General features: G+C 44.2%; 1 protein-coding gene across 4 annotated transcripts in view; it reads left to right on the top strand.

Annotated features, from left to right (window-relative positions):
- The window catches only part of RALYL (RALY RNA binding protein like), a 717,576-nt gene that overhangs the window by 606,703 nt on the left and 84,069 nt on the right, over window positions 1-26,804 (top strand). For all 4 annotated transcript variants that reach the window (XM_019486903.2, XM_059723935.1, XM_019486910.2 and 1 more), the window contains one exon: window positions 12,181-12,213. In XM_019486903.2, the coding sequence (XP_019342448.1) occupies window positions 12,181-12,213 (33 nt within the window). The remainder of the gene's footprint in view (window positions 1-12,180; window positions 12,214-26,804) is intronic.

Here is a 26,804-nt window from a genome sequence, read left to right as displayed (position 1 = left end):
GCATTAGATCAGTCAACACTATTTTATTCAACCTTTTCTGATAAATTAATTCTGGAAAAGTTCACATGGGTACATATTGACTTAGGTACTCTTACTTTGATTCAAGGCAAAGCTGATTAGATGACATCAGCTTCATGAAAAAATTTAAGTTGTCAGAGAGAGAATCCTGTAGAAAACAGCTGATTATGCTGTCATGCTTTTCTTTCACTGTTGCATTTGATGCTTTTTCAGTGTTTAGTAGCTATTAGTGGGCAATAAGCAGGGTCATAGGAAAGTAGGGCTAGAAGGGCTCTCACAAGGACATCTAGTCCAACCCCCTGCTCAAAGTAGGATCCTCTCTGACTAAACCATCCCAGCCAGTTGTCTGTCCAACCTGCTCTTGACAATTTGCAAAATGGAGATTTCACAGCCTTCCTAGGCAACCTGCTCCAATACTGGGCCACACTCATAGTCAAGAAAGATCCTCCTAATCTCCAACCTACATTTCCTTTGCTGCAGTTGTAAGCCATCACTCCTAGTCCTGTCTGCTATGGTTCTAAAGAAAAGTCCATCTCCAAACCTCCCTATAACTGGCTTTCAGGTATTTGAAGACTGTTACCAAATCCCCCCTCAGCCTTCTCATCTCTGGGCTAAATAACTCTAGTTCTTTCAGTCTCTACTCATTTTTGTCACTGCGCACTGGACCCTTTCCAATCTATCCACATCCTTCTTACATAGTGGACACAATACTCCAGGTGAGGCCTCAGATAAACAGATGGAAACTGACATCTTAGTGTAGGGTTGCAGTTTTTCTCTAGATTTTGCTTCCTTTAGCTAGCTGGGTGGTGACACCAAAAGGAACATATTTTCTATGTACAGTTTAGTGAATGAAATTGATACTGAGGATGTCCCTTATCAAAAAAAAAAAGAATGTCTTTATATTTCAAGAATTCCACTTGTAGAATTCAGAGCTAAACTTGCCAAGAGTGGAGCACAATACCTTAAATTTGTGGTATTCAGAGCAAGTTCAGTTTAGGTCACTTTTTACTCCATAGTCATTTTCAAGGGTGGCATGGTTTGGGCAGGAAGTAATAACTATCTTTTACCTGTGACTTTTAGCTAGTCCATCACCCCTAAATCCAGGACTTGCCTCTCCCAAACTGAGAGTTCTGTTTGTCACAGAAGAACTTGGCAATGGTCATTTTTACATAACTGAATCCATGTCCCCATTCCGATTGTCATAAGTAATAAAAACAGATTTTATTGACAAGTTATAGGTATACAGAGCCAAATATATTAAATGACAGGTACAAAAATATACTGAAATAGTCAAAGCTCCTTTGAGTAATAATCATAAGATACACTACTTCTACCTTTCTGAAAATATTACATTAGATGTCCTTTACGTAACCCAGAGCCTTTCTGGATTTTTTCTCTCTACCTACCTAATACTCAAGTCACAACTTTAGTTAAGTTTGTGTGGGGGTTAGCTAAACTCCCTTTATTGGAAAAAAAAAAAAACATTCCTCTTTGTTATACCAACAGCATTCTTTTCTATTAAGACAAGGTACACATTACTGTAGTATCAAACCCAGCTTTGCCTGACTCATGCTTCATCCAGTCCAAATGAGTACAAACAAGAGGCAGTTGTGTAGAATGGGCTAGCAATCTATGGTCCGCAGTGCCATATGATTGAGCCTGTAGATGTGGGGCTTTAGCCATAGGGGCTTTTGGTGGTGATCACTCTCCCCACTCTAGGGAAAAGCAGTGGTTGTGAGAGTTTCTCTCATAATAACCATAGAGAAAAGATAGACATGTACAGCATGAGCCCGGTCCTAGCATCCATCCACCTCTCCTGATCTGCCTCATTCTGCCCCACAACTTGAAAAGGTTGCCCAATACTAGTCTGGAAGAACCAGTCCATGGTCTTATATTTTGCTTTACAATTGTCAATCCACGCCTGTGGAAATAATTCTGGAGAAGTTTCCTACTGGTCAAACTCAGATAATTAATTCCCTAGGAACACCAGTGGAATATATTCATAGATAGTCATAGAGGAATTCCTGAGAGAAACTGAGCTTCTGAAAACTGTATATATAAATTGTACAACTAGATTCAGAGGTTCAGTACAAAATTAGCTATATCTTGGAGTATGATCTGTACATCTGTCAAAACTATACAATATAAAATGTCACGGAGATGTTAAAAAGCATGAAATGTGTTTTATCTTGGGCCGACCTTGAAAACCCTTTTTGTGCTACATCTGGTTCAGCACACAGCTGCCAACCCACTAAACTGAGCTTGATGTGATTCATTATATGAATATTCTTTACTCCATGCCAGGCTCAGTCCACAACGTCCATTTTAAAAATCTGAGTCTGCTTAGAGTGCTTAGGAACTATAGAGATGTGTCCTAGAGAAAACAAGTAGCCCTGTAGAATTGGTCAAAAAATTTCTCCTGACAAGCAAACATGGTCTTTTTCTCTGTCGTTAAAAAAGGGAATGAATGTGAGTCATGACAACTTCAAATTATGCCATCAAATTCTTTTCAGACAAGTTATCTCCCAAGAACTGAGGTTAAAATATGACTCTACCCCATGTCTTGGGAAGAAATTATTGCTGTTAAATGAACTGATACTTGTACAGCAGGAGCTAGATGATTATGGTAGAAATATAATTATCATACCTTACTAGTCAGAAACTAAATGACATGCAGAGATAATATTATAAATCCACACAGAGAAAATCTGATGGAGAAATGGATGTTTATTATTGTAAATAAACCTTTGTTTTTTTCCCTTATGGCTAAACTTTAGAAAGAATCAATATATACTGCAAAACTGAAATGTGCAAGAGTGGTTATGAATGCCAAAGGGTGTAGTTAACATGCTAACTCTAAGGAAGGATAGGCTGTGTTACAGTTAGCATGTGTTGTGAACATTCACATGTTAAGGGTTCATACTCTCTCTAATGTGCACAGCTGAGACCTGCAGCTAGAGGACTGGAGACCAAGGAGGTAATGAGAAGCTGTGAAGTTTGCTTTGCCTGCCTGGCTCACTGGCCCTCTAGCTGAAGTATTAGGTCGGGGGGGGGGGGGGGAGGGGAAGGAAGAGGAGAAAAGGGGCAAGTGGGGAAAGGGGACAGGGGCTCCCCTATTGAGCAACTTAAATTACCCATCAATCACCCCCCTGTTTTCCTGGATAATGCCCCCTCCTCCTCCTCCTCCCCCCCCCATCACTTGGATCATTCTTCCCCACAGCTTGGATCACTTCCCTGCTGCCCCCATCAGCCTGAGAATGGTTGCATCAGCCAGCAGTGGTGGGTTCCCCTTCCCTCCCTACTCTCAGGCTACCTGCAAACCATGCTGCCCTGTTGGTCCCTGTAGCTTCCTGCTCACCTACCAGCTCCCCCAGTGACTCCCAGGCAGGGGAACATGGTGGGCATGTGGGTGAGGAGATGCCAGGAAGTTATGAAACCCAGTGGGGTAGCAGGGGACTGATTCCACCCATCTGGCAGCTTCCTGCCCACCCTTGGCCCTCTTCCCTTAGAACGTGGGGCATCTGGGTTCAATCCAGGCAGAAGGGAAGCTCCCAGGCTTGCTCCCCTTGCACCTGCTTCCCCCCTCCACTCTGTCCCCTGACTCCACTTCTGCTGCCCCCACTTCTTTCTCTTTGCCCTCCTCTCCCCAGCTTCTCTACACCCCCTCATCAGATGCTGTGAAGGAAGCAGAGCTGCCCAATAGAAAGCAGTGATTGGAATACAAAGGGTAAGGAAGCGGGTGGTAAAAGAAAGAGGCACTGCTGATGGAGGTGCTTTACAACATTTGATGAAGTAAGCCTTCTGCATACAAAAGCTTATGCTATACATCTCTAATTAAGTTAGTCTGTAAGGTGTAAATCTACACTGCCACCTGTCTAAAAGGAGGACCATTCCCCAGGCAAAAAAACCCCACACTTTCCAACCTTGCCTTCCCCCACCCCCAAAAAAACCAACCCAAAAATACTCACCCTTCATAGTTCATGCATTGTCTGACTGAGATGAAAAAGCTCTTTCCACCCACGTACCTGGTCATCAGTTTGATCCAGAGTTCATGAGCAATATCCTCCAGCCAGGAATGTGAGAGCTTGCTAAGTACTTGTCAGAGTACCAGTGCATCCCAGACAGACAAAGAAGAAAAGGTTGAGAGAGGACTTGATAGCGGCTTGCCGCTATATCAGAGGAGTGCATCAGGAGCTTGGTGAACAACTGTTCACTAGGTTACCCCTGGGGAAAGCCAGGATCAATGGATACCAACTCCTGGAAGGCCACTTCAGACTTATTACCAGGAAAAACTCCTTCACAGTCAGGGTGTCCAGACTGTGGAATAAACTTTTTCAGAAATGATGCAGTCACGGGTAGTTTTCAAGAGGAGGCTGGACAGTCACCTCACTGGCATCATCTAACCCCAGTTGTCTTCCTGTCTAGAGCGGTGGGGCTGGACCCGATGGTCTGCAACATCCCTTCCAGCCGCTAACAATCTATGAATCTATGACTCCCACTAGCAGCTGTGACCAATATCCATTCCTGTGGAAGTTTTATAGAAACATGACATTGAGAGAGGGGAGAAGTCAAGAAATGCATTCATAGGGCAAGAATATTTGTTTCTGGGCTCTACAGGCAACCAGAAGAAGCAGTTTCTCCTATGTAGAGATGCTTGAATCCATGTATCATACATATTTCTTGCACATATTGCTCCACACTCAGCCCTGTCCTATCAATCTGTTCTTTCCAGAAATTTATTGAGCCTGCATCTTGAAGCAGTTGAAACTCTTTGTTTCACCCATTTTGCATTTATGGTTTTTTTTTTGGAAGACCACATAAAGCTTCACCCCTTTGATCATTAGAAACTTTTTCTGATTTCTAAATTCCAGTTTAAATGTGTTAATTGGATAATAATGGTTTTAACTCCCAAAACCTGTAAGTAACAATAGAACATTACATATCCCTTTAAAAACTCCAGCCTGTGATTTCTGTGTCTTGTATGATTCTGCAAGCAAGTTCCTCAAATCACTAAGATGTTGTTTCCTTGTTCCCATTACAAGTGTTTGCTTGTCCTAAATGAGCATTTGGGGAGCGATCAACAGGAATAATACATCTACTGTTGCAAAAATAACCGAAGACAGAGGACAAGATATGAACAATCCTGCCTAACAAATTATTGAAGAGAAAGTTGTTGAATCCTCTTGCTGTTGCTTATGAATCAGTCCATGGGTCCACACATGGAGGATGATACAACACAAATTAATACCTGAGGAGTTTATGCTGATTCTAAGATTATTCAGAGTGGTTCCTTAGTGGTAATTTGTCCTTGGCTACTAACTTAAATGTTAATTGATGTGCAAGGAAAAATGGTTGTAAATCTAACTCATCTGTGATTTACCATGGTTCTGCTAAATCTGTGCTTATAAAAAGACAGGGTGCACAAGGATAAATATGTTTGGCAGGTAAGTAAGTCAACCGTATCAATTGTAAAAAAAATACCAAAATACTACAGACCCAATCCATCAAGTCCCTGAAGTTCAGAATGTCTTTCAATTGGCAAAACTTTCTTAAACTGCCAGATTATAAAGCTGAATTAACTTGATTCCTATCAGAGAAATTAACTTCCTATGTCTTCCAGAACAAAATGTTTCCCATAAGGAAAAATGTGAGGTTATATTCTAATCATACACTAGATAACAGAGCTAAGAGTCAAACATGAAGACAGATGGTTCTAGGTTGGTTTTGTACAAAAGTACACCCCACATGTCTGCAAGTGAGTTATGTTTTCAGCCTTCCTTTGGCCATTTAAATGTTGACATTTGCAAAATGAGGTCTCTACTGAGACCTCATAAGAATATAAGAACGTTTCACTTCATGATGTTCTTTCTAGTGTCTTCCATGTATGTATAGCTTCATACTATACATACATGGAATAGGACTCTCCCCAGGTGTTACAGCACTCCAACTATTGCTATATATTCCATGGAATGAGCATGAAAAAGTGTTGCAAAAGCCCTTTAACCCTATTGGGCATGTCCAGATGAGTGTGCACATGCAGTATACAGCACCACAGACCTGTCTGAGGCACCATACACCACATGCACTGCACATGCGTGCATTACCTGTACTGCTAATTTGCGGTGGGGAGGTGGTGACACCAAGAGATCCCGGTGTTAAAAAAAAAACACTCCTAAAAAAAGCAGGGAGGTGCATGTGGCAGCAGCACATGCTGCCTGAAACTGGAGCCCAGTAAGCTGGAGCCATGCTCCAGCTGCCAGCTAAACTCCCTGTTCCAGGATTGCCATGGTTGCAGCTCCCAGAGGCTCCTAGGACCCCAGGTAGGGCTCCTGGGGCCAGCCCAACTGCTGCCCCCAGCCTCCCCTACCCCACATGGGGCAATGTGCTGCGCTTCAGAGTGCGCAGGCATGGGGGTTCCCCAAAGGCAGGTAGCAGTGACACACACTATCGGCGATATGTAGGGGGAGGCACAGTGGGGCACGTGCCCCCCCCCCGAGATTGGCCACCACCAAAGCTGCTGCTTGCTTCTGCAGGCAGTTACTGCCCCCCACCACTCTTGATGCAGCCGCCTCTGGCTGTAGGCAATCCCCACTCACTGCCTGCCCCATGCCACCACTCCCTCACCACTGACAACACTGGTGGCAGCTGCGAGTGGTCCCCACTCACCACCATGATCCCCACCCCAAGCATGGGAGGCACCAGTCATTCATGACACACATTGTGTCACTGCTCTTTGTCCCTGGGGAAATACACATTCCAGCTTGTGGGGATGTACCACTTGAGGACCTCAAACTGACACTAAAAAACTGCAGGAAGATTTATCCGCAAACTGAGTTTGTAGCTGTTTGTACTTGCTATTTTGGAGTCCTTATTCTCCGACTGTAAATCTAGCCAAGGTGACACCAACAATATAGTCAAGTTTCAAATGCTGAGTTACCCATAGTCTTAAATTTGATTTCCAGTGTGGTTCCCCAAATCACTAGTCAATGTTCAAATGTTGGTTTCTGATTTTTGCTTGCTCTGATAACCAGTTTTGTCACACTTCAGATATGAAAATAAGAGAGCCAACAAAATTTGAAGCTCTTTGCTTATGTGTTAGCTAGATATAACTGGACATCATCAGGAAACTTATATAGATTCCAAAATTACCCTAGAGGACCACTTGGCTGAAAACCCGTTTGTCTTCTACACTATTTGTTTTTTCAGTGATGTATCCAGATTTCCTTTATGTAGATTCATGGATGGAGAGATGGGATGCTTTAGCAAGAAACGAAATTGATTTATGTACCTTGGGTCCAGTCCCAGATATAAAGAGGGATCTTGCCTGTAATCTTAATAGAACAATTATGTAAGAAGTTTAAAGGCTTAGCATAAACCTCATTTTCTTCCTCCTCCTTAAAGGATTTTGACAGATCACAGAGGAATTCACACAACTACAGTTCAGTTGTTATAGTATCATATGAATGGTTTTCCATAAACTTTAAAAACTTTTTGTATCTACTGCATGTCAAAGATATAGAAGAGTGAACAGAGAATCAAGTTTGTCAGCTTTGCGAATAAATCAACTAAGTGGCAGAAAAATCATAAAATGCAATGTGTTATAAAAAGTGTATCTGGGCTGTCAAGATAAAACTTCTTTCTCCAATGAGTACTGTAGGTTTGAGGGGATAAGGATGTTGCAAAACAAAAAGGTTCTAATACCCTTATTCCAAAAGTTTAAAAACACAGCACCATATCATTGGTTGGAACCCTATTGCCAGTATACAGCAATTATACGATGAATCGTTTCAGTGCATCATTTTGAGTTTGTAGGAAATGGTTTTCATCTCCTGTAAAATTTTACTGTCCTATATCAAATATAAGACACCTTTAAAAATGTTTGACTCTGAATCAGGCAGAGAGGAGATTTCAATGCCAATCTATTTTCCTTAGGTAAATACCTGTAACCATGAGGTTATTTACTAACCTTTTTCTTGTGCCAAAACTAGCTTATTTTAGTGAAATTTTGACAAAGAGGCATTTTTGATGGAGAAAGATCTACTTGGAAGAAAAATTCTGAACAGCTCCAATTTCATTACTATTATTATGATATTATTTTCTCTGTTTATTAATTGCATTTTTTAGGTTTGCATATATATTTTAAAAAGTTCAGTTATGTTGTAATAGTTTTTCTCTTGGAGGAACATTTCTATTTCTTCCTCCAACATTTCTTGTAATGAGGTGTCCCATTTAAGTATATAAGAATGCTACAGAACATTGGAGAATTTTCGATACTATGATTTATTAATACATATAGATGAATGCCTTCGATAAAGGAGATAGAACATACTGGTGTACACTGAATTTCCAATTTAAATAAAAAGCCAATAGATAATTGTACACCTTATTGCCTATGATATTTGAAACAATTTAGAGTAATGCAGTAAATTATCTAAAACCATTTAGTCAAATATACTGGAGAGGGGTTAAACATAGGGCAGAACTATTTAAAGCAAATTGAATTCCATCTTGAGAATGGATTTCAAATAGATTTTTAATTGCACTATTTTGTCTACAGGGCATTACACTATGTTTCTTTTGCATATTACACCCTCCAGACTATGTCTTTCATTCCAATACTGACATCACAGGTCTGTCCTCTTTACAATTATAGAGCAAAAGCTTTGTACAAAAATGCATCCATGCTCTCAGTTCTCACTTATCTGTTTTGTTAAGAAAAAAATATTAGGGGCCATACCCTAAGACACTTTCTCAGACCCAGGCTTCCCCCTCACTTGGAAAAGTGCACAGGAGACATAGGGCAGAGGGGGATTCCATGAGATCACCAGAGCTTTGTACTGATGGTCATGCTCACAATAGGAACAGGACTTACCCACAAAAACAAGAGATTCTGTAGAAGGCTGCACATTCACATAATGGGTTCCAGTCATGTTGCTTCCTGTCCATGTGGCTCCAAAAGAAGTATCACACTATGGACTATCTTGGAAGTTCTTCAGTAAGGGTATTCCAATTGTCGCAGGGCACCTCGGTGCTCTGCTCCTAGAGAGGAGAAACTGCCAGGGAGAGAGCCCTAGCAGGACATTAACAAGCACAGCTGTGGGTTGCCGGGGCAACTAAGGAGCGTCAGCTGGCCTGCAGGAGGCAGGGCCTGGCCCTTATAAAGCCCAGGGCTGAGGCTAGGCTGACAGTTCCCTGCCAGCAGCTTCAGGGGCAGGAGCTTCTGGAGCCAGGAGGCAAAAATCATAGGAACCGCTCTAGCTGGGTGAAGGATGGCAGCTCGGAGAGGTTTGAGCACCATGGTTCTGCCAAGAGACTTTATGTTTGAGTTATAGCCAGGGGGCTTGAGTTTATGTTTGGCTTTGATATTACACCGGTGGCTGGGGTGAGGCTATAAGGGGTTGGAGGAGGCCTCATAGGGACCCCCAGAGGGGTGGGGGGCCCCAGAGCCTGAGGAGGGCTCAGTGTACTCATAGGGACCTGCAGGGGGTGGGACCCTAGTGCCAGTGAGGGTGCAGTATTCTCAGGGGGAACCCCAGTGGTATGGAAACCCTGGCGAAGGCGTAGCACCAGTGAGGGTGCAGCTTGCGGGGCGTAGACCTCAGTCCCAGAGAGGGGCAGCTTTGAGAAGCCCTAGCGCGGGCACAACGAGCCCCAGAGCGGGGGCCATATTGTTAGGAAGCCCAGTGCGGGCACAGTGAGCCTCTGAAACAGGACTAGTGCTGTGGAAAACCCCGGAGCAGGGCGTGGTGCTGCGGTTGCCCCCGGCGAGAGGGGGTAGTGGCACGGTGAGCCCTGGGAGAAGGGGGCAGCAGCGCAGTGGGCCCGAGAGTCAGGGGGCGTTACTGAGAAGTCCCCAGAGTGGGCGCAAAGAGCCCTAGATGGGGGGCTGTATTTTAGAAGCCCGAGTACGGGTGACATTACAGGGAAAGCCCCAGAAGGGGGCACTATTGCATAGGCCCCAGACAGGGGGCAACACTACAGAGAAGGCCTCAGAGAGGGGTCAATGTTACAGGGAGGCCCTGAGTGGGCTCAGAGAGCCCAAGAGAGGGCAGTACAATAGGGGAGGCCCCAAAGAGAGGCCGAGAGCATGTAGAGGAGGCCCGAGAGATGAGCTGTGTGTGTGTGTGTGTGTGTGTGTGTGTGTACACACACGAGAGAGACATACCAGCATCTATCCCATCAGTGAGACTTGGGGCGTGGTATTAGGAGTTGGTAGGAGCCACGCGTAGCCCATAAGGCTAGGGTGCCTGGGGAGCACCCATCGTACTGGGAGACCCCCAGGGGGTCTGGAAACACACAGGGACAGATGTCTCCTTGGGCACGGTTAGCAGGGACGTGAGGCAGCCTCCCAAACTTACTGTGCTGGAGAGGAGATAAAAGTGTACAGATAATATATTTTTGGTCCTTTTTGGCCTTTCTTTACTCATTACTAAATGAATAAAAACCACAGAAAAACTCACAATTCAATCCTAGTAAACTAAATGTAAAAAATATCTCAATCCAAGAATCCAGATGAAGGCAGACACATGTGTTTCTACCAGTAATTTTAGTAACCTCTTTTTGAGATGTCAATTTTTTGCAAAAAATTGACAAGTATTATTTAAAGTGAACCTGTTGAACTTGAAAGTACTGGCCTTCAGAATGTGCAGTAATAAATACATCTTTCAAAACACTCTTTTGGCTCGCTGGTAATAACCATTTAAACTAAATCTCATTTTTATTTTGATGAAAAAGTTGCTGTATGTATACTGTATTTTAAACTGTTATTGTTACTTATCTGGATTTTTGTGATGTACCTATATTATATTTCCTTTCATGCTTCTTCAGAGTAATTAGGTGTTGCTGTGTGTGCAGTTTTTGGGTGTTGTTAAAATGAAGATGTTTGTTTCCAGAACTATCAATACATGCTGCCTTTCTCTAAGATTGTCTCTATAAAAATAATGTCAAATGTCTTTCATCTCTGATTTTATAATACAAGTGAAAATTCACCTCTGCAGAGTGTCAGCCCAGAGCCTGTGTATCACTTAGATTTTGCTTAACCCCTCCAAGTAAGTCAGTAAGAGCTTTCACTCACATTCTAGTAGTCTTCACAGACAGTTAGTTAATAGTATGAGGGTGCATCTATACATGCAATTAATGCAAAGCAATAAACTCTGGAGCAGTTTGACCTGGAGTAAAGTACTCCTGGGCAGAACATCTACACGTGAGCCTGGGACAGCAGCAATTTGAACCAGGGCAGAGCAGGCCCAGATTGGCAGGGGGCGCAGGTTCTGGGTGGCTGTATTGGGTGGCGGAGGGGCTAGCTGGGGCATGAGGGCACTGAAATGTGGAACTGCATGTGTGGACAGCAGGCATGAGTTTGGCCTCCTGCTGGCTGGGCACATTTTACCCCCATGGTCAATGTCTACACGTGTTTAATCACAGTAAATTACCCTGGCGTAAGATAGTACTGTCCCAACCATACTATCTTAAGGTGGAGTTAATTTCTTTACTGTGGCCTAATACCAGTGCACATATAGACTGTTATGCTTTACTCTGCTACGAATTAATCTGCTCTGCAGTAAAGTGCACATGTAGATGCACCCAGGATATATCATGGCATGTCTACCTGAAATGCCTGAGCTAAAAAGGTGATAACTTTCTGCAAAGAGCTGTGTGGATGAACAGAAAAGCAGGGTGATAGCATGGAAGGCTTCAAATCAGGAAAGAAAGGTACTTCAGTATATGTCTAACTTTAAGCATAAAGCTTAGAAAATGCTTACAGAGTAAAGTGTCTTCCTGAAGCAGGGCCTGGGAAGGCATGGGTGGAACAACCCAGCAGGCAACATTGGGATGGGGGAGGTCTGGGAGAGGGGATATGAAGTATGAAAGAAATGAAAATGTTTCTGTTGCATTTCCTGTCCCCAGTCTTCCCAAGCTGTAACATTTACAGGTCAATTTAGTTTTGATCAAGCCCTAATTTTGCTGCTGCTTTAAAAATAAAATCCAGGGAGTATTGGATTAGACCCATAATATGCTACTGTTGTTTCCAAATTGTGCCTTGTTTACCAAATCAAATGCAATAAATTCACTCAACCCTTTTAAGTCCATTGTTTAAATGTGATAGATACAATATGCATATACATTTTTTTTTTTTTTAAACATTTTTTATTTACTTAACAGACTTGAATCAAAGGAGCCTTTCCTGTCTGTTGGGTGAGTACTTGTGCATGTATGTGTGTAAATATATTTAACTATTATGCAATATGCATTGACCTCATAAGATCTCACTGAACATAAAAGTTCTCTTATGCAAATAGTAGTTCGTTATTATACTATACTTGGTAAGAATAGATATTAATTAATACATGATAGTGATCATTGATTCTCCTCCTTCCAAACTCCAACAAAAATGTTTTGCCTTTATTGATTAACTGAAATGGGTGGAGAGGGAAATTTATATACAGATTAAATATTGTATGCTCTTGTTTTGAGTTGGTTATTTCATTCATTTAATAACAATTCCAAACTAACAAATATTAACTGTACTAATTTAGTATGAATTTCTGTGTGATGGTTATTACTGTTTTGAATACAATAAATAATTGCTCTTTTAAAAAATACTAGTTAAAATTATTGGATAACAGAAAAATTTGTTCAATTTGTTCTTTTCATTCAAATAAAATATAAAAATTAGATCTTCCAAAATTAGTTATGAACTGTGTTTATATTGGTATGTGTTTTAATAGTTGCTTATAAACTCGTAACTTCTTAAAAATGTTAATATTCTGTATGTTAATTCAAGTAATTAATGTTGTTTTAAAGTATTATTTTTAAGTCCTGTATATTCTGGAAAACCATTTGGAAAATGCATTTGTTTTTATATTATTAAAATAAGTCATAAGGATGTGTTCTGTTGTTATGGTTCTTAGTTGCAAAAGCACTTTTTGTTCTCTCGTCTCTGTTTAACTCTCTTAGGACTTGGAGAGAGAACGCATTTTCATTGGTGTAACACACGTGGTTTTGTAGATAGGTTTGAGTTAAACCAAGATTTAGAGCAGACAGAAAAGCAGCTCACATGGATAGTTGTTCACAGCGGGCACTATTGAGTATCTCACCGTATGCTGTGGGAGACCATTTGCCTTAAGCCAATGGCTATCCTCAGTTATTTGGCAAACCCATAACATCCATGCTGATGTAATTTATACTGGTGCAGTTTTACCTTTGCTTTTTACTGGGGGATTTCTATATCAGATTCAGGTTAATTAAACCAGTGTGTAGGGCTATATGTCATCTTTCTACTCCTTTTTTTTTTTAATGATGTGTAAAGGCTGATTAAACCAATCTAAATATTTCCAAGTTTTGAAGCTATTCTTGCTTACTTTCATTTCTTTCCTCCTTCACTTCTTCATTTTTGTTTATTCATTTCTTTTTTGATGTATCAAGAGTCTCTTCATTCTGTCTTACACTTTTCCAGTTCTCGAGGTCATAGGATTATATACTGCTTAGAGCAAGAGCTCTTGTTGCAGAATGACCAAGAACTAGTTTAAGCACTTAGCTTGAATAGCTTCCAAGCCAAGTCATAAGCTCACAGATTGAGGAAATGTTGCCCAATCTGAATCAGATACATATATATTCTTTTTTATTCTTTATTTTTTTTAATGGGGAAATCCCCCCCCCCCCCCCAAGGGAAATGCTTCCGTTTTGGTGCCTATATATATATATATATATATATATATATATTTTTTTTTTTTTTTTAAATAACCATTTCTGTCCATTGATAACTAAATTCTTATGATGAAACAAGACTGTTGCATGAGCACACTTGCATGTGCCAAGATATGCAGACTTGAGCTTAATGTGCCTGTACTTTCTGTAGGGTAAAGTAACTAAGGTAAGTTTGTCTATAGCCTGAATCCTTGCTTGTGGTTTTCTGTTTGATTTTATTCTTATTATTTTGAGGTGCTTGAAAATGAATAAAATCCACTTTTAATTTTGAGGTTGATCTTGCTTTTATATATTTTTGAAATAAGTCAATTCATTGTGGCCAGCTCTCAAAGATTTTATTTTGAGGCTTGTGGTATTTGGTGTTTTTCTTAAAATCCTGTCCCCTGGAATCAAACGATTACATAAGAATCTCAACTTCTATTTTTTTTTTTTTTTCAATCTAGCTACTGTGCAGAAGATGCCAAAATATCACCCACCCAATGCACTATACAAGTCCAGAACCAGACACCAAATAAACACGCAACAATCTTTTTGTAAATCTTAGGATTTTAGCTAATGTCATGATTTTGGTGCCTGTAACTTCCTTGCCTATAACTGTTCCCTACCCTCTAATCATGAGAATGGAACAGACTGGTAGAGTCATAGGCCAGAATGTTATGCCACAAGCACTAACTGTAGCAAAGGGACATAAATTCCTGACTAAGCTCTAAGAATAAAGCACCTAAGGCACTTCTACAGGTGCTCCAGAGGTGCTTTAGTTCAAGTGCCCCTGCTTCCAGTTTTTGGCGTGGAGATGCTGATGCACAAGGCTCCGGAGGCTGCTGGAGTGCAGTAATTACCACACTCCAGCAGACTCGATTAATCAGTCTGACCAGATTAATCGAGTCTGCTCCAACCCACTGTGCAGCCTCCGCGCTCATGTACAGGCACCGCTAGGCCCAAACCGATTTTGGTTTTAATGTGCTCCCCTGCTGCAAGCTCTGTCCCGGGGACTTTGCTCCCCTGCTGACAGCTCTATCCTGAGTCTCCACCCAAAATGACAGTTGAACCCAAGCGCCTCTGAAAATACAGCTAATGCTTGTAGTTGAACCGCTGATTCAGTCTTAATTAGAATAGCACATGTGCTCCCCTGTAATGTTCCTTTCTTAGAGTAGGTCAAAGCAGCTATCAAATTGCTTCCAGTTGCTTACAGATGACTTGGTTCTGCAGGTCAGCTTTTCATTTATCTCTGCTCTGCAGTGGAGATTTTCTTCTATGCTTTCATTTTAGTGCTTGTAGATGCTAATTATGCCTTTTCTTTTCATTGCAGTATCTAAGCTAATGACTACGTGGTGTTTTTTGTTTGCCTTCCTTTTGGAGATAATGTAAAGGGATTAAGTATTGCAACCTAAATGCTCTAGCCTACATTAGGACGTGTCACCTGAGTCCAGCGAAGAAAAATCCAAGGGCTGTGGACTCCAGGCTGAGGGAGCTCTCCAGAGTAAACCTGTACACTCATACAGTATTTCTCACATTTCCAAAGCTGGCTAGCTTCATGAGCCAACATAGAGGGGAATGGAATCCATTTTCTACTTATCATCTCACTGTCTTCTTGAGGCAGTCTGTATCCCTGGAGCAAAAAATGGGAGAAATCCCTACACTTGCTGAGAAAAGAGAGGTAGATGAGTTGATCTGAAGTTCAGGGACTTTAGAGACTAACTGGTTCAGAGACGCATAAACATTTGTAGATGACAGCCTACTTCATCTGACAAAGTAGGCTGTTGGGTGCCTACTACATCAAAAACGTATGCATCTCCAAACAGTCTCTAAAATGCCATGCTGTCCTGCCTTCTTCCTGAGCAAAGGATCTGTGACTATTGGTGAGTTGTGACATAGCTTGACCCTGAATACAGTCAGATGCATCTTTGAGATGCACTCAAGTGGTGTTCTCATACCTTCAGGGATGCCCATCAGCCCCAAATGCCTCTCTGCCCTCTGCTGCTTGACCACCGAGAACAGATTGAGATACTCCATAGGTACTTCTCTGACCTACGGCATCTCAGTTTTACCCACCTAACCCAAGTTTTGTCAGCTCTTAACATAGGGGATTTTGCCAGCTAGAAGTATCACACCCTTATCCAGTTGTGCACTTGGAAATTGTAAATACTAGGGCTGTGTGAGGCTTCAGATCCGGACTGGCTTTGGATGCCAAAGCAGCACTTCCGGGTTGAAGCCCAGGAGCGGGGGAGTAGTGTAGTGTGGGATCATTTTGAGGTGGCAGATGATCCCAGGTTTGCCATCTGCCAGCACTGCCAAAGGCATGTGAGCTGTGGCAAGGACATGAGGCACTTCTCCATCATGGCCATGATGCTGCATCTGGGGAGGCACCATCCCCTTGCCCTTCTTCCTGCTGCTCAGCCTGGCACCAGTGTGAGCATGCCAAAAGGGAAGTCCCCTGCTCACTCCAAAGCCCCGTTGCCCCCAAAGCAGAGGCAGGCCACCCTGTACCAGTGGGGGAAAGGTGGACAGAAAGTGGGGCGTGTTCCCAAGGTGCGTGAGATCACCCAGAGCATTGTGGAGATGCTTGCTGTGGATAGCCAGCTTTCTCCCTAGTTGAGCAACTAGGGTTCAGGAAGTTGTAGCACTTCTGGCTCCATCTTACAAAGTGCCTGCATACACCACCTTTAGCAGGGTGGTGGTGCCCTCCCTGTAACAGGCATCCATGGAGTACTTGAGGGAGGAGCTGTGCAAGGCAGGGCTGCAGGTAGCCTTGCACTTCACCTCTGACATCTGGAGCAGCCAGGGTGGTGAACATGCCTACCTCTCCCTCATGGGGCACTGGTGTGATCAGTCAGGCTGTCGGTGGGCTCTACTGCAAGCCAAGGTGCTGGATGAGTCCCACACTGCAAGTGAGATCATGAGAGCCGTGAACCGCATGGTGCAAGGGTGGCTCATTGGGCAGGCCGACATCACCCATGGGTTCATGGGCACCGACAACAGGGCCAATATGGTGAAGGCTGCCTGTGATGCATCCGCTGTGTGGCACACAGGCTTCACCTAATAGAGATGCTTTGGAGGGGGACAGGGCTGCCAGTGATGGCGCTGCCACCAGTACTGCTACAAGCCAGCTGATTTCAAAATGCAGGAAGGTGGCAGGCTACTTCCACTGCAGCAGCAAGGAGGGCAAGATGCTGCAGGAGAAACAGGCAAAACTGAGCATCCCACAGCATAGAATCATACAGGATGTGGAGACTCGGTGGAACTCCACATACCTGATGCTCAAGGGCCTGATGGAGCAACAGAAGGCCATCCATGAGATGGCTTTGCTTGGGGAGATAGGGGTCAGCATTGCCCTGAACAGAGCTCAGTGGGGTACAATCTCCCAAATGTTGGTGGTCCTCAAGCCCTTCCTCAAGGCCACCAAGACCCTTAGCACTGGTGATGCCTTCCTCAGCCAGGTGATCCCCCTAGTGAGAGAACTGGAGAACCAAATGGAGAAGTTCCAGGGGATCGATGTTCCTGGCTGGGACAGGCCACTGTCACCAGATGTGCAGGCACTGGTGAGGCAGCTGAAGGAGGACATCAGGAGATGGCTGGATCCCTTGTGGTCCAGTACAGTCCATATGATGGCAGGCATGTGCGACCCAAGGGTGAAGGGGAACATGTGCACTGGCAGCCCAAAAACCCTTGATCACTGGACACAGGTGCTGGTGAACAAAGTCAGGGAGGCTGAAGTGCAGAGGCAAGGGGATGTGGAAGAGGGGGATCCACTTTCCCATGCCAGCACTCGCCAATCTCCTCCACACCAGCCACTGCCAGTGTGGGCCATGGGCATAGCTTCGATGCTGGGGTCCAAATGCACCAGACCCCAGCCTTGGGCAGGTACCACCAAGCTACCTATCTCACTGAGGATATGGAGGCACTGGAATGCGACCCCTTGGCCTACTGGGCAAGCCACAGCCCGATGTGGCAGGATCTGGCCACAGTTGCCTGGCAACACCTCTCCTGTCCACTGACCAGTGTTCCAAGCGAGAGGGTATTCAGCATTGCTGGGGATGTTGTGACACCCCACCACCGCACCTGCTTGGATCCTGGTTTGGTGGAGCAGCTGGTGTTCCTAAAGGTGAAACTCCCGCAGCTGGGGTTCCCCAAGCTCCACCTGCAGACTGACTGAGTGACTCTCCTCACTCCATCTGCACCAGTTTCCTTTTTTGAAGTTTTGAAAAGCCAAGTAATGCTACAGCTCTCAGCTAGAGGAGGCACTAACTGCATCACCAGCCAGCAGGGGAAGAACATGTACCTGCTGAGCTCATTCTCAAGCCAGGATGAACTTGGAGGTATGGGATTGGTGCTATAGGGAAGGAGGCTGCCCCAGGTCCTGGGAATGACCACTAAAACTGCACCCTGCCAGGGTGGCGATCACGCCTGCCTCTCCCTTGAGGGGCACTGATGCGATCAGTCAGGCCGTCAGTGGGCTCTACTGCAAGCTGAGGTGCTGGATGAGTCCCACATGGTAAGGGAGATCATGGGTGCCATGAACTGCATGGTGCAGGGGTGGCTCATTGGGCAGGCCAAGCTCACCTGCAGGCTCATGGTCACTGACAGTGGGGCCAGTATGCTGAAGGCTGTCCGTGATGCCAACTTTGTTGGCATCCGCGTGTGGCACACAGGGTAGGGAGGCCTGGTGGGACTGCTCTTGGCGCGGCAGCCCTGTAAATGCCAGGACCAATGATCCCCTGGTGAAAAGCAGGTAGGAGGTGCCATAACCTCCAGCTAACGCACACCCACACACAAAGTCCTGGCCGGGGAACGCCCGGACCTGTCACGTCTTTGACAGGCCTGACACTTGCTGGTTGCAGTGCAGTTGTGAGGCTCCCATTGAGCTCAGCTTAGCTGCCTGGGATGCCAGCTTTAGGGTTTAAAACGCCTTTGTCAGGCTGAGGAAGTACCTGCAGTTGGTCCTGGATGGAAGGAATAGTAAAGAATCCAGAGGCTGGCATGCAATGCAGGCAAGAAAGCCAGTCAGTGAAAATGGAAATGGAGGCATCAGGGGGAGAGGGACAGGCTGGGGTTGGGGGTAGGGGGAAAAGGGGGAATTCCACTGTCTATATTGAGTCCATGAATTTCTGTAGCTACTACCTAGGAGGCTGATGAAATGCAGTTCATAGGCCCAGCTCTGAAAAGTGGTTTGCGCTGTAATTTGCTCCCTCTCAAGATCAGACCTGAGAGAGTGGAGGCAGAGTGTTTTTTTGGTGAGGAATGTGCCCCCAGAGGTAGTTGGGTTTTGTTGTCTTTGATAGATTCTGGTGTGCAGTTTGTGGAGGTACTGGAGACCGTTGGCAGGTTTTGTGTTTTGAGCTATAGGAAGTTGGCTTCAGTTCTGGTGATGAGGTTAGGTGCTTGTTTGAATGTACAAACCACTTTTCAGAGCTGGGCCTGAAAAAAAGATACTTTTTTTTTAAGTACTTCTTTTTTTTCATAATACAGACATAGACATAAAAACACAAGATAAGCCATCACACACCATGAATAACGTCATATGTCCAACACAACACCTTCACTTCTTGCTGTCAATTCCTTTATAAAACGATAGGCTCTGTAACAGTTCCATATGGGTACCTTTGCTGCTGCTGCTGATGCTACTGGTGTTGAGCCAGCTAAGTTATTGTACCTGTTGTCACGTAAAGCAGAGGCATGAGGCTGTAGAGGAGGAGGAGGCCTCAGTGGGGCACACTGCTGTGTTGTACAGAGGCCCCTGCACCAGGAAGGGCGCACCTTAACACACACAGTGTCACCCACCCACATCAAGAGTTTTGCCTGTCAGCAGCTTGCAGTGCAGGGCCCCAAACAACAGACTCTCCCAGTGAGACACACACAGCTGGCAGGCTTTGTGGGCTGGCAGGACCCAGCACTCACTCAGGCCTGCTCTAGGACACATACAGCTGGCAGGCTTTGTGGCCTCAGAGCTACCATCCCATCAGTTTTGACCCCCCATGTGTTGTAACACATAGACGTGACAAGAGTTTTGCCTGTCAGCAGCTTGGGGTGCAGTTCCCCCTATCCTCTGCACCAATCTTCTTGAAACTTGGCAGGCTTTGTGGCCTCAGCAAGAGCTACCACCCCTGCAGTTTTAACCCCCCTGTGTTATAACACACTCCCCTGTGACAGGAGTTTTGCTTTCAAGAATTTGGGGTACAGTTCCCCCCCAATCCCTTCACTGGCAGGCTTCATGCTATTGGCAGAGGCTAGCACCCCTGCAAGTTTCATCCAAATCATACAAAAAACAACAAAGTTATAGATCTTCCATTGATTCCCCATTATACCCTATGGCCAGATCTCCAAGGCGGCTCCAAACCATTGGAGCCGCTTCAGCCGGATCGAGGCAGAGACCCAGTCCACAGCTCCAGATCAGATCGTGGATCCAAAGCTGGATCGGATCACTGCCGACTCTCACAGCCCTAGTAGATACCCCCTTCCATAGAAGAGGACTTCTTGTTATGGTCAGATGCTCTGAAATCACACTTACTACTGACAATAGTAATTTATAAAAGATAAAAAGGTTTATTATAAAAACAAGATGAAACATAAGAAATCAGTAATCATATGGTGCAATACAGAATGAGATACAAGAATAAACAAACACATGAAAATATCAAAATGATGATTTTATGTCACCCCTTCATTTTAGCCTGAAGAATGCAGGACTAAGAACTCAGTTTGCACTTGTCAACTCAACAGATTAGAGAGCACCTGCTGCCTCTGACCTTCCTGCCAGGGGCTCCTGCAGCTTCTCCTGTCAGCCAGAATACTCAACCCACTGGCTGAGGGCCTAAAGACATTTCCTATGCCTGGTAAAACTAAAGACCTGCACTTGCTCTCATGGCAAGGTTTAAGTATGGTTTCTTATCTGGTCATTTACAAACATTAAGGATAGGATACTTGAAGAGCCCATACTATACATATAACTTCCTGCCTCCAAGGATGTCTATTTACCAAACCAGAAATCTTCTCTGATCTAATTATGACCAGGAAAATATTTACATCCTTTCAGATATAAAGATTACTAATCTAATATCTTAAAAATCATAGTCTCTCACTAGCTGTGGGAATTGGTCTTCCCTGAATAGCCAGGTGTCATTCTTGTTACAGGTCTTTCCTTTTAAATTCACCAGTGTCTGTAAGGGCCCGGCTCACGTGCCTCAGACTTAGACCATATCCACAAGGGTCTGTTTGACTGACTATTAAAAAAAAAAAATCATGTCATACGCTGATTCTAGGTGATTACCTCTTTCAGCCATTCTCCCAAATGCAAAACTTATTGTTTAAATAGTAACACCTAAAAAACATTGTCATGTTATGTAATCATGGCCCTACTCTAGTGTATAAGAAATAAATTTATATCAAATACCACAGTGCATATAAACATAAGGATGATAAGGTTAAATATAGCTCCATACCACCTACATGTAGAGACCATAACACACCATATCAGTAAATTAATTTAACAAAGCATGCATGACATACCACAAACACCTCAAAATATTGTGGGTTTGTGACATAGCACTCATGTAGGGGATGTGAAAGAATTCATGCATTTTCACAAGAGAAGGATTTCATGCACTTTCTTTTCCCCTCCCTTTCTGTATTAGAAGTAGAAACCCCCATGTAGGGGTCTGACTGGCAAGGTGCCTGGTAGTGCTGTGCAAAGCTTTGGTCGCTGATTTGATTTGGTGAATTCAGCGACTGGTGCCTCCTGGATCTAGGGGAGCACCCAGGGTCCCTGGCAGCAGGTTGCTGAGCCGGGGGGGGGGGGGGAGGTCCCCCTGTGCGCACGCTCCACGGCAGACCCGGAAGTGGACTGGAAGTACTTCCAGTCCACTTCCAGGTCTACCACCGAGCGCAAGGGGGGCCTCCCCATGCTGTTTTGGGATGCTCCATCTGCCCCAGCATCACAACATTCACGATCCATGCCTGGAATCTTGAGGTATGTGGAAAAAAAAACTTCTAAAGAGGCGTCTATGGCTGAATCACCAGTTCTCTGAAGCAGCATCAAATCTTCAGATTTGGATTTGGCCAAATCGAATCGGGACAGTGATCTTAATCAATTAATCGAATCACTGTCCCCCGAATCAGGCCAAATCTGAATCCAAATCCAAATCTGAATCGAATACAGCCTGCTTTGCCCAGCTCTAGTGCCTGGCCCCATGTGTTGTCTGGGAAGGGGTATTGGTGCTGCTGCCTGGCTCCCACAGGGCTGAGCCCATGTGCGATGGGTTCCACTGGACTCTGCGTCAGGTCTGTGGGGTACGTCATGATGAGGTGCAGAGGGAAGGCCTGGGGACATGAGTGCCCCAGTGCCGGGGCTGATGCTGGGACACAGACCTCTTCCCCCCCCACTCCTATGCCAAACCGTGACTCTCAGATGACCGGACAGTTGGAAACAGGGGTTTCACCACCTCAGGCCAGTGAGGCCAATCTGGTGCTCAGGAAGAGGAGGTGATCTCTGCCTAGGCAAGAGCACCATCCTAGGAGGGGGGCGTGAATGGGGTGCTGGAACGCTTCATGGGATGTCAACAGAATGCAGCCTACCTTGACTTAAGATGGAATCTATCAGGCAGAAATGTTCGACACAGCGTCCTAACACATAGCACTGTAGTCTGATACCACATCCATCCAGGGTTACCTTAGAGCAGGCTCTGCCATTTTTTATGTGCTTTATGTGCTGTGACCATCTTTTCAGTTACAGCTGTAGAGTGCTTTCTGCATGCTTTCCACACAATAAGTGTAACGTCTGTACCTATCCTGTATTTACAAGAACATCTGAGTGGCTGTTGAGGGTTTATGCTAGACTGAAAGCTTGGGGAAGGTAGGGTACGTATCATTGTTGGTATCAGTTGACGGTGGAAACTAGAACCTCACAGTACTCTCGGAGTACTCAGCGTGCCATCTACAATGTTCTAGGCAATGTGAAGAAAACAGCCAGGAATGCACTTTTTCCCCTCACTTGTTACTTCCATGCTTTTCACATTTGGCATTCTTAGTTGTGTTCTAATAGCACCTGCCAGTCTGCATAGAGAATATTTGTGCTGGTTTCTTTTCTATTTTCCTGAGTTAGAATCGGAAAAAAAGCTGGACAGATAGTGAGAGGAGAGTCCGTAGCCCTGAAGAGTTTGCCAGCTTTGGCTATAATTCTACAGATGTTGATGTGGTTTCAGGGTTAAGTGTTTTACATACTGAAGGCATTCATTTGAAGTGAATGGGACTGCTCACAGTGCACAGACGCTACACAGGCAGAAGCTTATCTAGGATTGAAAATACAGACTGAGAGAAGAGTGACTGGATTTTTCAAGGACTCGAGAGGTCAGATGATGATACCCATATGCCTTGTTGGTCCATCCCCCACTGCAAGCCAAGCAACATGGACTGTGCAGGGGAGAGGAAAGCATTCAAATCTGTATAATTTTTAAATAATATCGGTTTTATAGTTTGGATGCTTTTTTTTTTCCCTCCAATAAATACATGCCAGGTCATCTCCTTACTAATATTAAAAGATTCTCTTTGTTCTCTTTGCATTATTAGGGGAAGGATTTTGTACAAAATTTTCAAAGATCAGATTTAAAGTATTGGAAACCTTTTCTGATCATATATTGTAAGGCCAGAAGGGACCCTGGTAGCTATCTAGGTAGCCTTCTGTATAAAACATGCCAAAGGATCTCCTCAAATCTATTCCTCTTTGCACTAGAACATCTCTTTAGAATACAATTCCATCTTGATTAAAAAATAACCAGGGATGAATAATCCATTGCAACCCTTGGTAATAGTCCTCACAATTAAAAAAATAAAATTGCATTAGTTATTGCCAATTACTGACATGTCACATTTGAGTTCCCTTTTGACATGACATGAAATTGGAGTGAGAAACTGAGCTGATTTTCTTCTTTTTCTTTTTTTTTTTAATGGGTTCAGATAGTGAAAACTTAGAATTCATGCACTGCCAGCTGTACAGAACAGGTTTACTACTTGATAAGCAGGTGGTAGCTCTTCACAGTGATTGGCTTTGAAAATCCATTTGCTTTATACATCTGGTTGTCAGCTGAGATTCAATCTATTTTTCCTCCCTTTGTGTAGCTTCTTGGAAAAAAGAAATCAAATCCAAACTGCTGACTTTACCATTTTTTTTTTAAGTTTAGCCATTTACTATTAACTTTACAAATTCGGTAGTGGGAGGGGTGAAAGGAAATAGAATGTGAAGTGAGTTAATGGTGCAGGTTTATTACACAGTGAAGAGTTGTCACCCTAAAAAAAAAATGCAAGCAAAATTGGCACTAATTGACACATTTTTGACAATCTTCTCTTCACTTAAACCCTGATTCACAAAAATCGCAGTGAGTGCTATTCTGAAAAGTGATGTTTTCCTTAGCTGTAGGGTAGGATATTGGTAGTCATCCCACCAATAATCCATGACCTCTAGAACCAGTTGAAGGACAATTGGTATGATGAGCTAATGAGACTAGTAGTTCTGGAGGCTGCAGATACAAGTCAGTCAGTGTATGTAAGTATTAGGGAAAAATTCATACTGCAAAGACAAATTGAAGACTAATCCCTTCCATAAAGCTATACTCTCTCATAATTCTAGTTCCTTGAAGTACACCCTGCGTACATAATGACCTTCATCCTTGCTACTGGTTAGGCTACTTCTCTTTGTGTAATGCAAAATATTTCTGCTTCATATGGTATGCAAAGTTTGGGCTGAAATACATACCTAGTAGGCACATCTATATGTGCTATTAATGCACAGTGTAACAGGAGGGACGGCAGGGTCGCCGTGTTATCCCCTGTCGCCTCCTCTACTGTGCCAAGTTTCTGACTTGCACCCTCCTATTCTCGCCCGCCACGACTTTGATGATCTGTGTTTTTATAGGGAGGCTACCGCAGTGCTCCTGCTCCAGGTGTTTTGTGTATCTAAGCCTTGTGGGCCTTCTCTGTAATGCTGCCTCTCTCACTGGGGCTTCTCAATAATGCTGCCCCTCTCCTGGGGCCTTCTCCATGCGCCGCCCTTCTCACTGGGGCCTTCTCTGTAGTGCTGCCCTCTCACTGGGGCCTTCTCTGTAGTGCTGCCCCTTTCCCAGGGCTCTCTGCACCCACACTGGGGCTGGGGTCCTCACTCTGCCATGAGTCCCCTATGAGGCCTCCTGCATCCCCTTATAGCCTCACCCAGACCACCGGTGATAAACAAACAGCAACATAAACACAAGCCCCTGGGCTACAAAGCAAACATAAGCCTCCAGCCAAACTGCACTCAGGCCTACCAGGGTTCTCTGTCACCCTGTGGTGACCAATGCTGCTCTGGCATCCCGGCTCGGCTTCTCTTTCCCTTCCGGCAGTGAGCTCCTTCTGCCCTGGCTGCTGGTAGGGAACTGCCGCCTAGCCGCCTGCCTGTGGTTTATATAGGAGCCAGGCCCTGCCCCTTCTTGTCAGCTGGCTAGGCAGGTGCAGATCATTAGCTCCCTCTAGTTGCCTCAGCAACCAGCACCTGAGGAGTCTTCCTGGCTCTCTCAGTAGCAGGCACTTTAGTGTCCTGCTACACACAGCAATAAACTCCAGTGCATATCGCACTGGAGTTTATTGCTCCCAGGTACCTTGTTAACACATGAATCTAGGACTGCAGCATGTTAAACTGGATCGGAGCAGCCTTAACTGGTAAGGTGCCGAGGGGATCAACCTGCCAGCCCAAGGCTGCTCCAACCAGCCTCAACCTGTTTTAAAGAGGTTGGCTGGGACATGAAGGTGGTCTAGAGTGGGGCTAACCAGCAGGCAGCCCCTACACTGAAGCACTCTCCATGCCCCAACCAGCCCCATCAGCATCTACACTGCAAAGTAAAAAACCCTGCCATAAGAGAGTACTTGTGTTTACAAGTACTAACCTGTGACAGTTAATTAGTTTACTCTGTTCTAGTAGCACTCCACATGTAGACACTGAGACATTTACGCATCTTGTGCAGACATGCCCAGTAATAATTCCCACATTTCATGTCATATCAAACAAAAGCTTTGCAATTTTTACATATTTTATATGAATATCAGCCCAAAGTCATTATGGCATATGTAGATCACAGCTCAAAAATAGAAGTATAGCTCTTCTTTATTGTCTTTACATACGTACCATATTTTCACACATATAACATGCACCTTTTCCCCAAAATCAGGCCTCCAAAATTGGGGTGTGAGGAAGCTGTTTTCTTCTCTAGAAAAGCAGAACACCTGGAGATGCTGTGCATGCCATGCAGCTGCTAAGATGGCTGCTGCTTATGTTTGACTCAATGAGCCGAAGGGACAGAGTCCCTCACAGCTCTAGCTCTTGGCTGAGCACTGTTGTTTGTGCCTGAAGTAGCAGGTGAGCTTCTGGTAGTATCCTAATGAGCCTCGTACTATAGAAACAACAATTTATGTACAGGAGCTTATATAAAGAGCTTTCTACAGTAAAGAACTAACAGTCTTGCTACTGCCCTTGCAAGCATCTAGGGCCTAACCTGTGTGACCTCCTTCCACATCAGCAAAATTTTCTGCTGTCTGCTGCCTCACTCAGATCATCTCCTGGGATGCCATACTTTTGGACACTATTTCCAGGAGGACTTTGATGCACTCAGACATGACTCCAGAAAATCTGTTTCCCCTCCTACATTCTGTTTGATTTGGGGGTATGTACCGTATTGGGATATATACATTTTTAGGTGTGTATACCATATTTTCTTGGTATATACCTGTCTGTGTTAAAATATTTATATCATACATAACATTCAGTGACCAAAATGCAGTTTGTTCATTGAGTAATTATATTGACTTCCAGTTCTCCCTGAACAATCATTACTTTAAGTTTACATTCCCTTTAGTGACTTATACAAATATCCTTCAGGACTGCCAATCAAAATAATAACAACAATAAATCTAGTAGGTAATGTCTAATTTCTGATTAGGGGTTGATCTTCTCTTATCTTAAGGACGGGGTTAGGTGTTCTATGCAGCACCTGTCCTTTCTGCTTAAGCAGTGTTCAGGGAAAACAGGGAACAGGAAGAGAGACGAAAGGGGTAGGTGCACATTG

The sequence above is a fragment of the Alligator mississippiensis genome, chromosome 3 (assembly GCF_030867095.1).
Source record: "Alligator mississippiensis isolate rAllMis1 chromosome 3, rAllMis1, whole genome shotgun sequence".
NCBI lineage: Eukaryota > Metazoa > Chordata > Crocodylia > Alligatoridae > Alligator > Alligator mississippiensis.
This window is presented reverse-complemented; position numbering and strand designations above follow the sequence as displayed.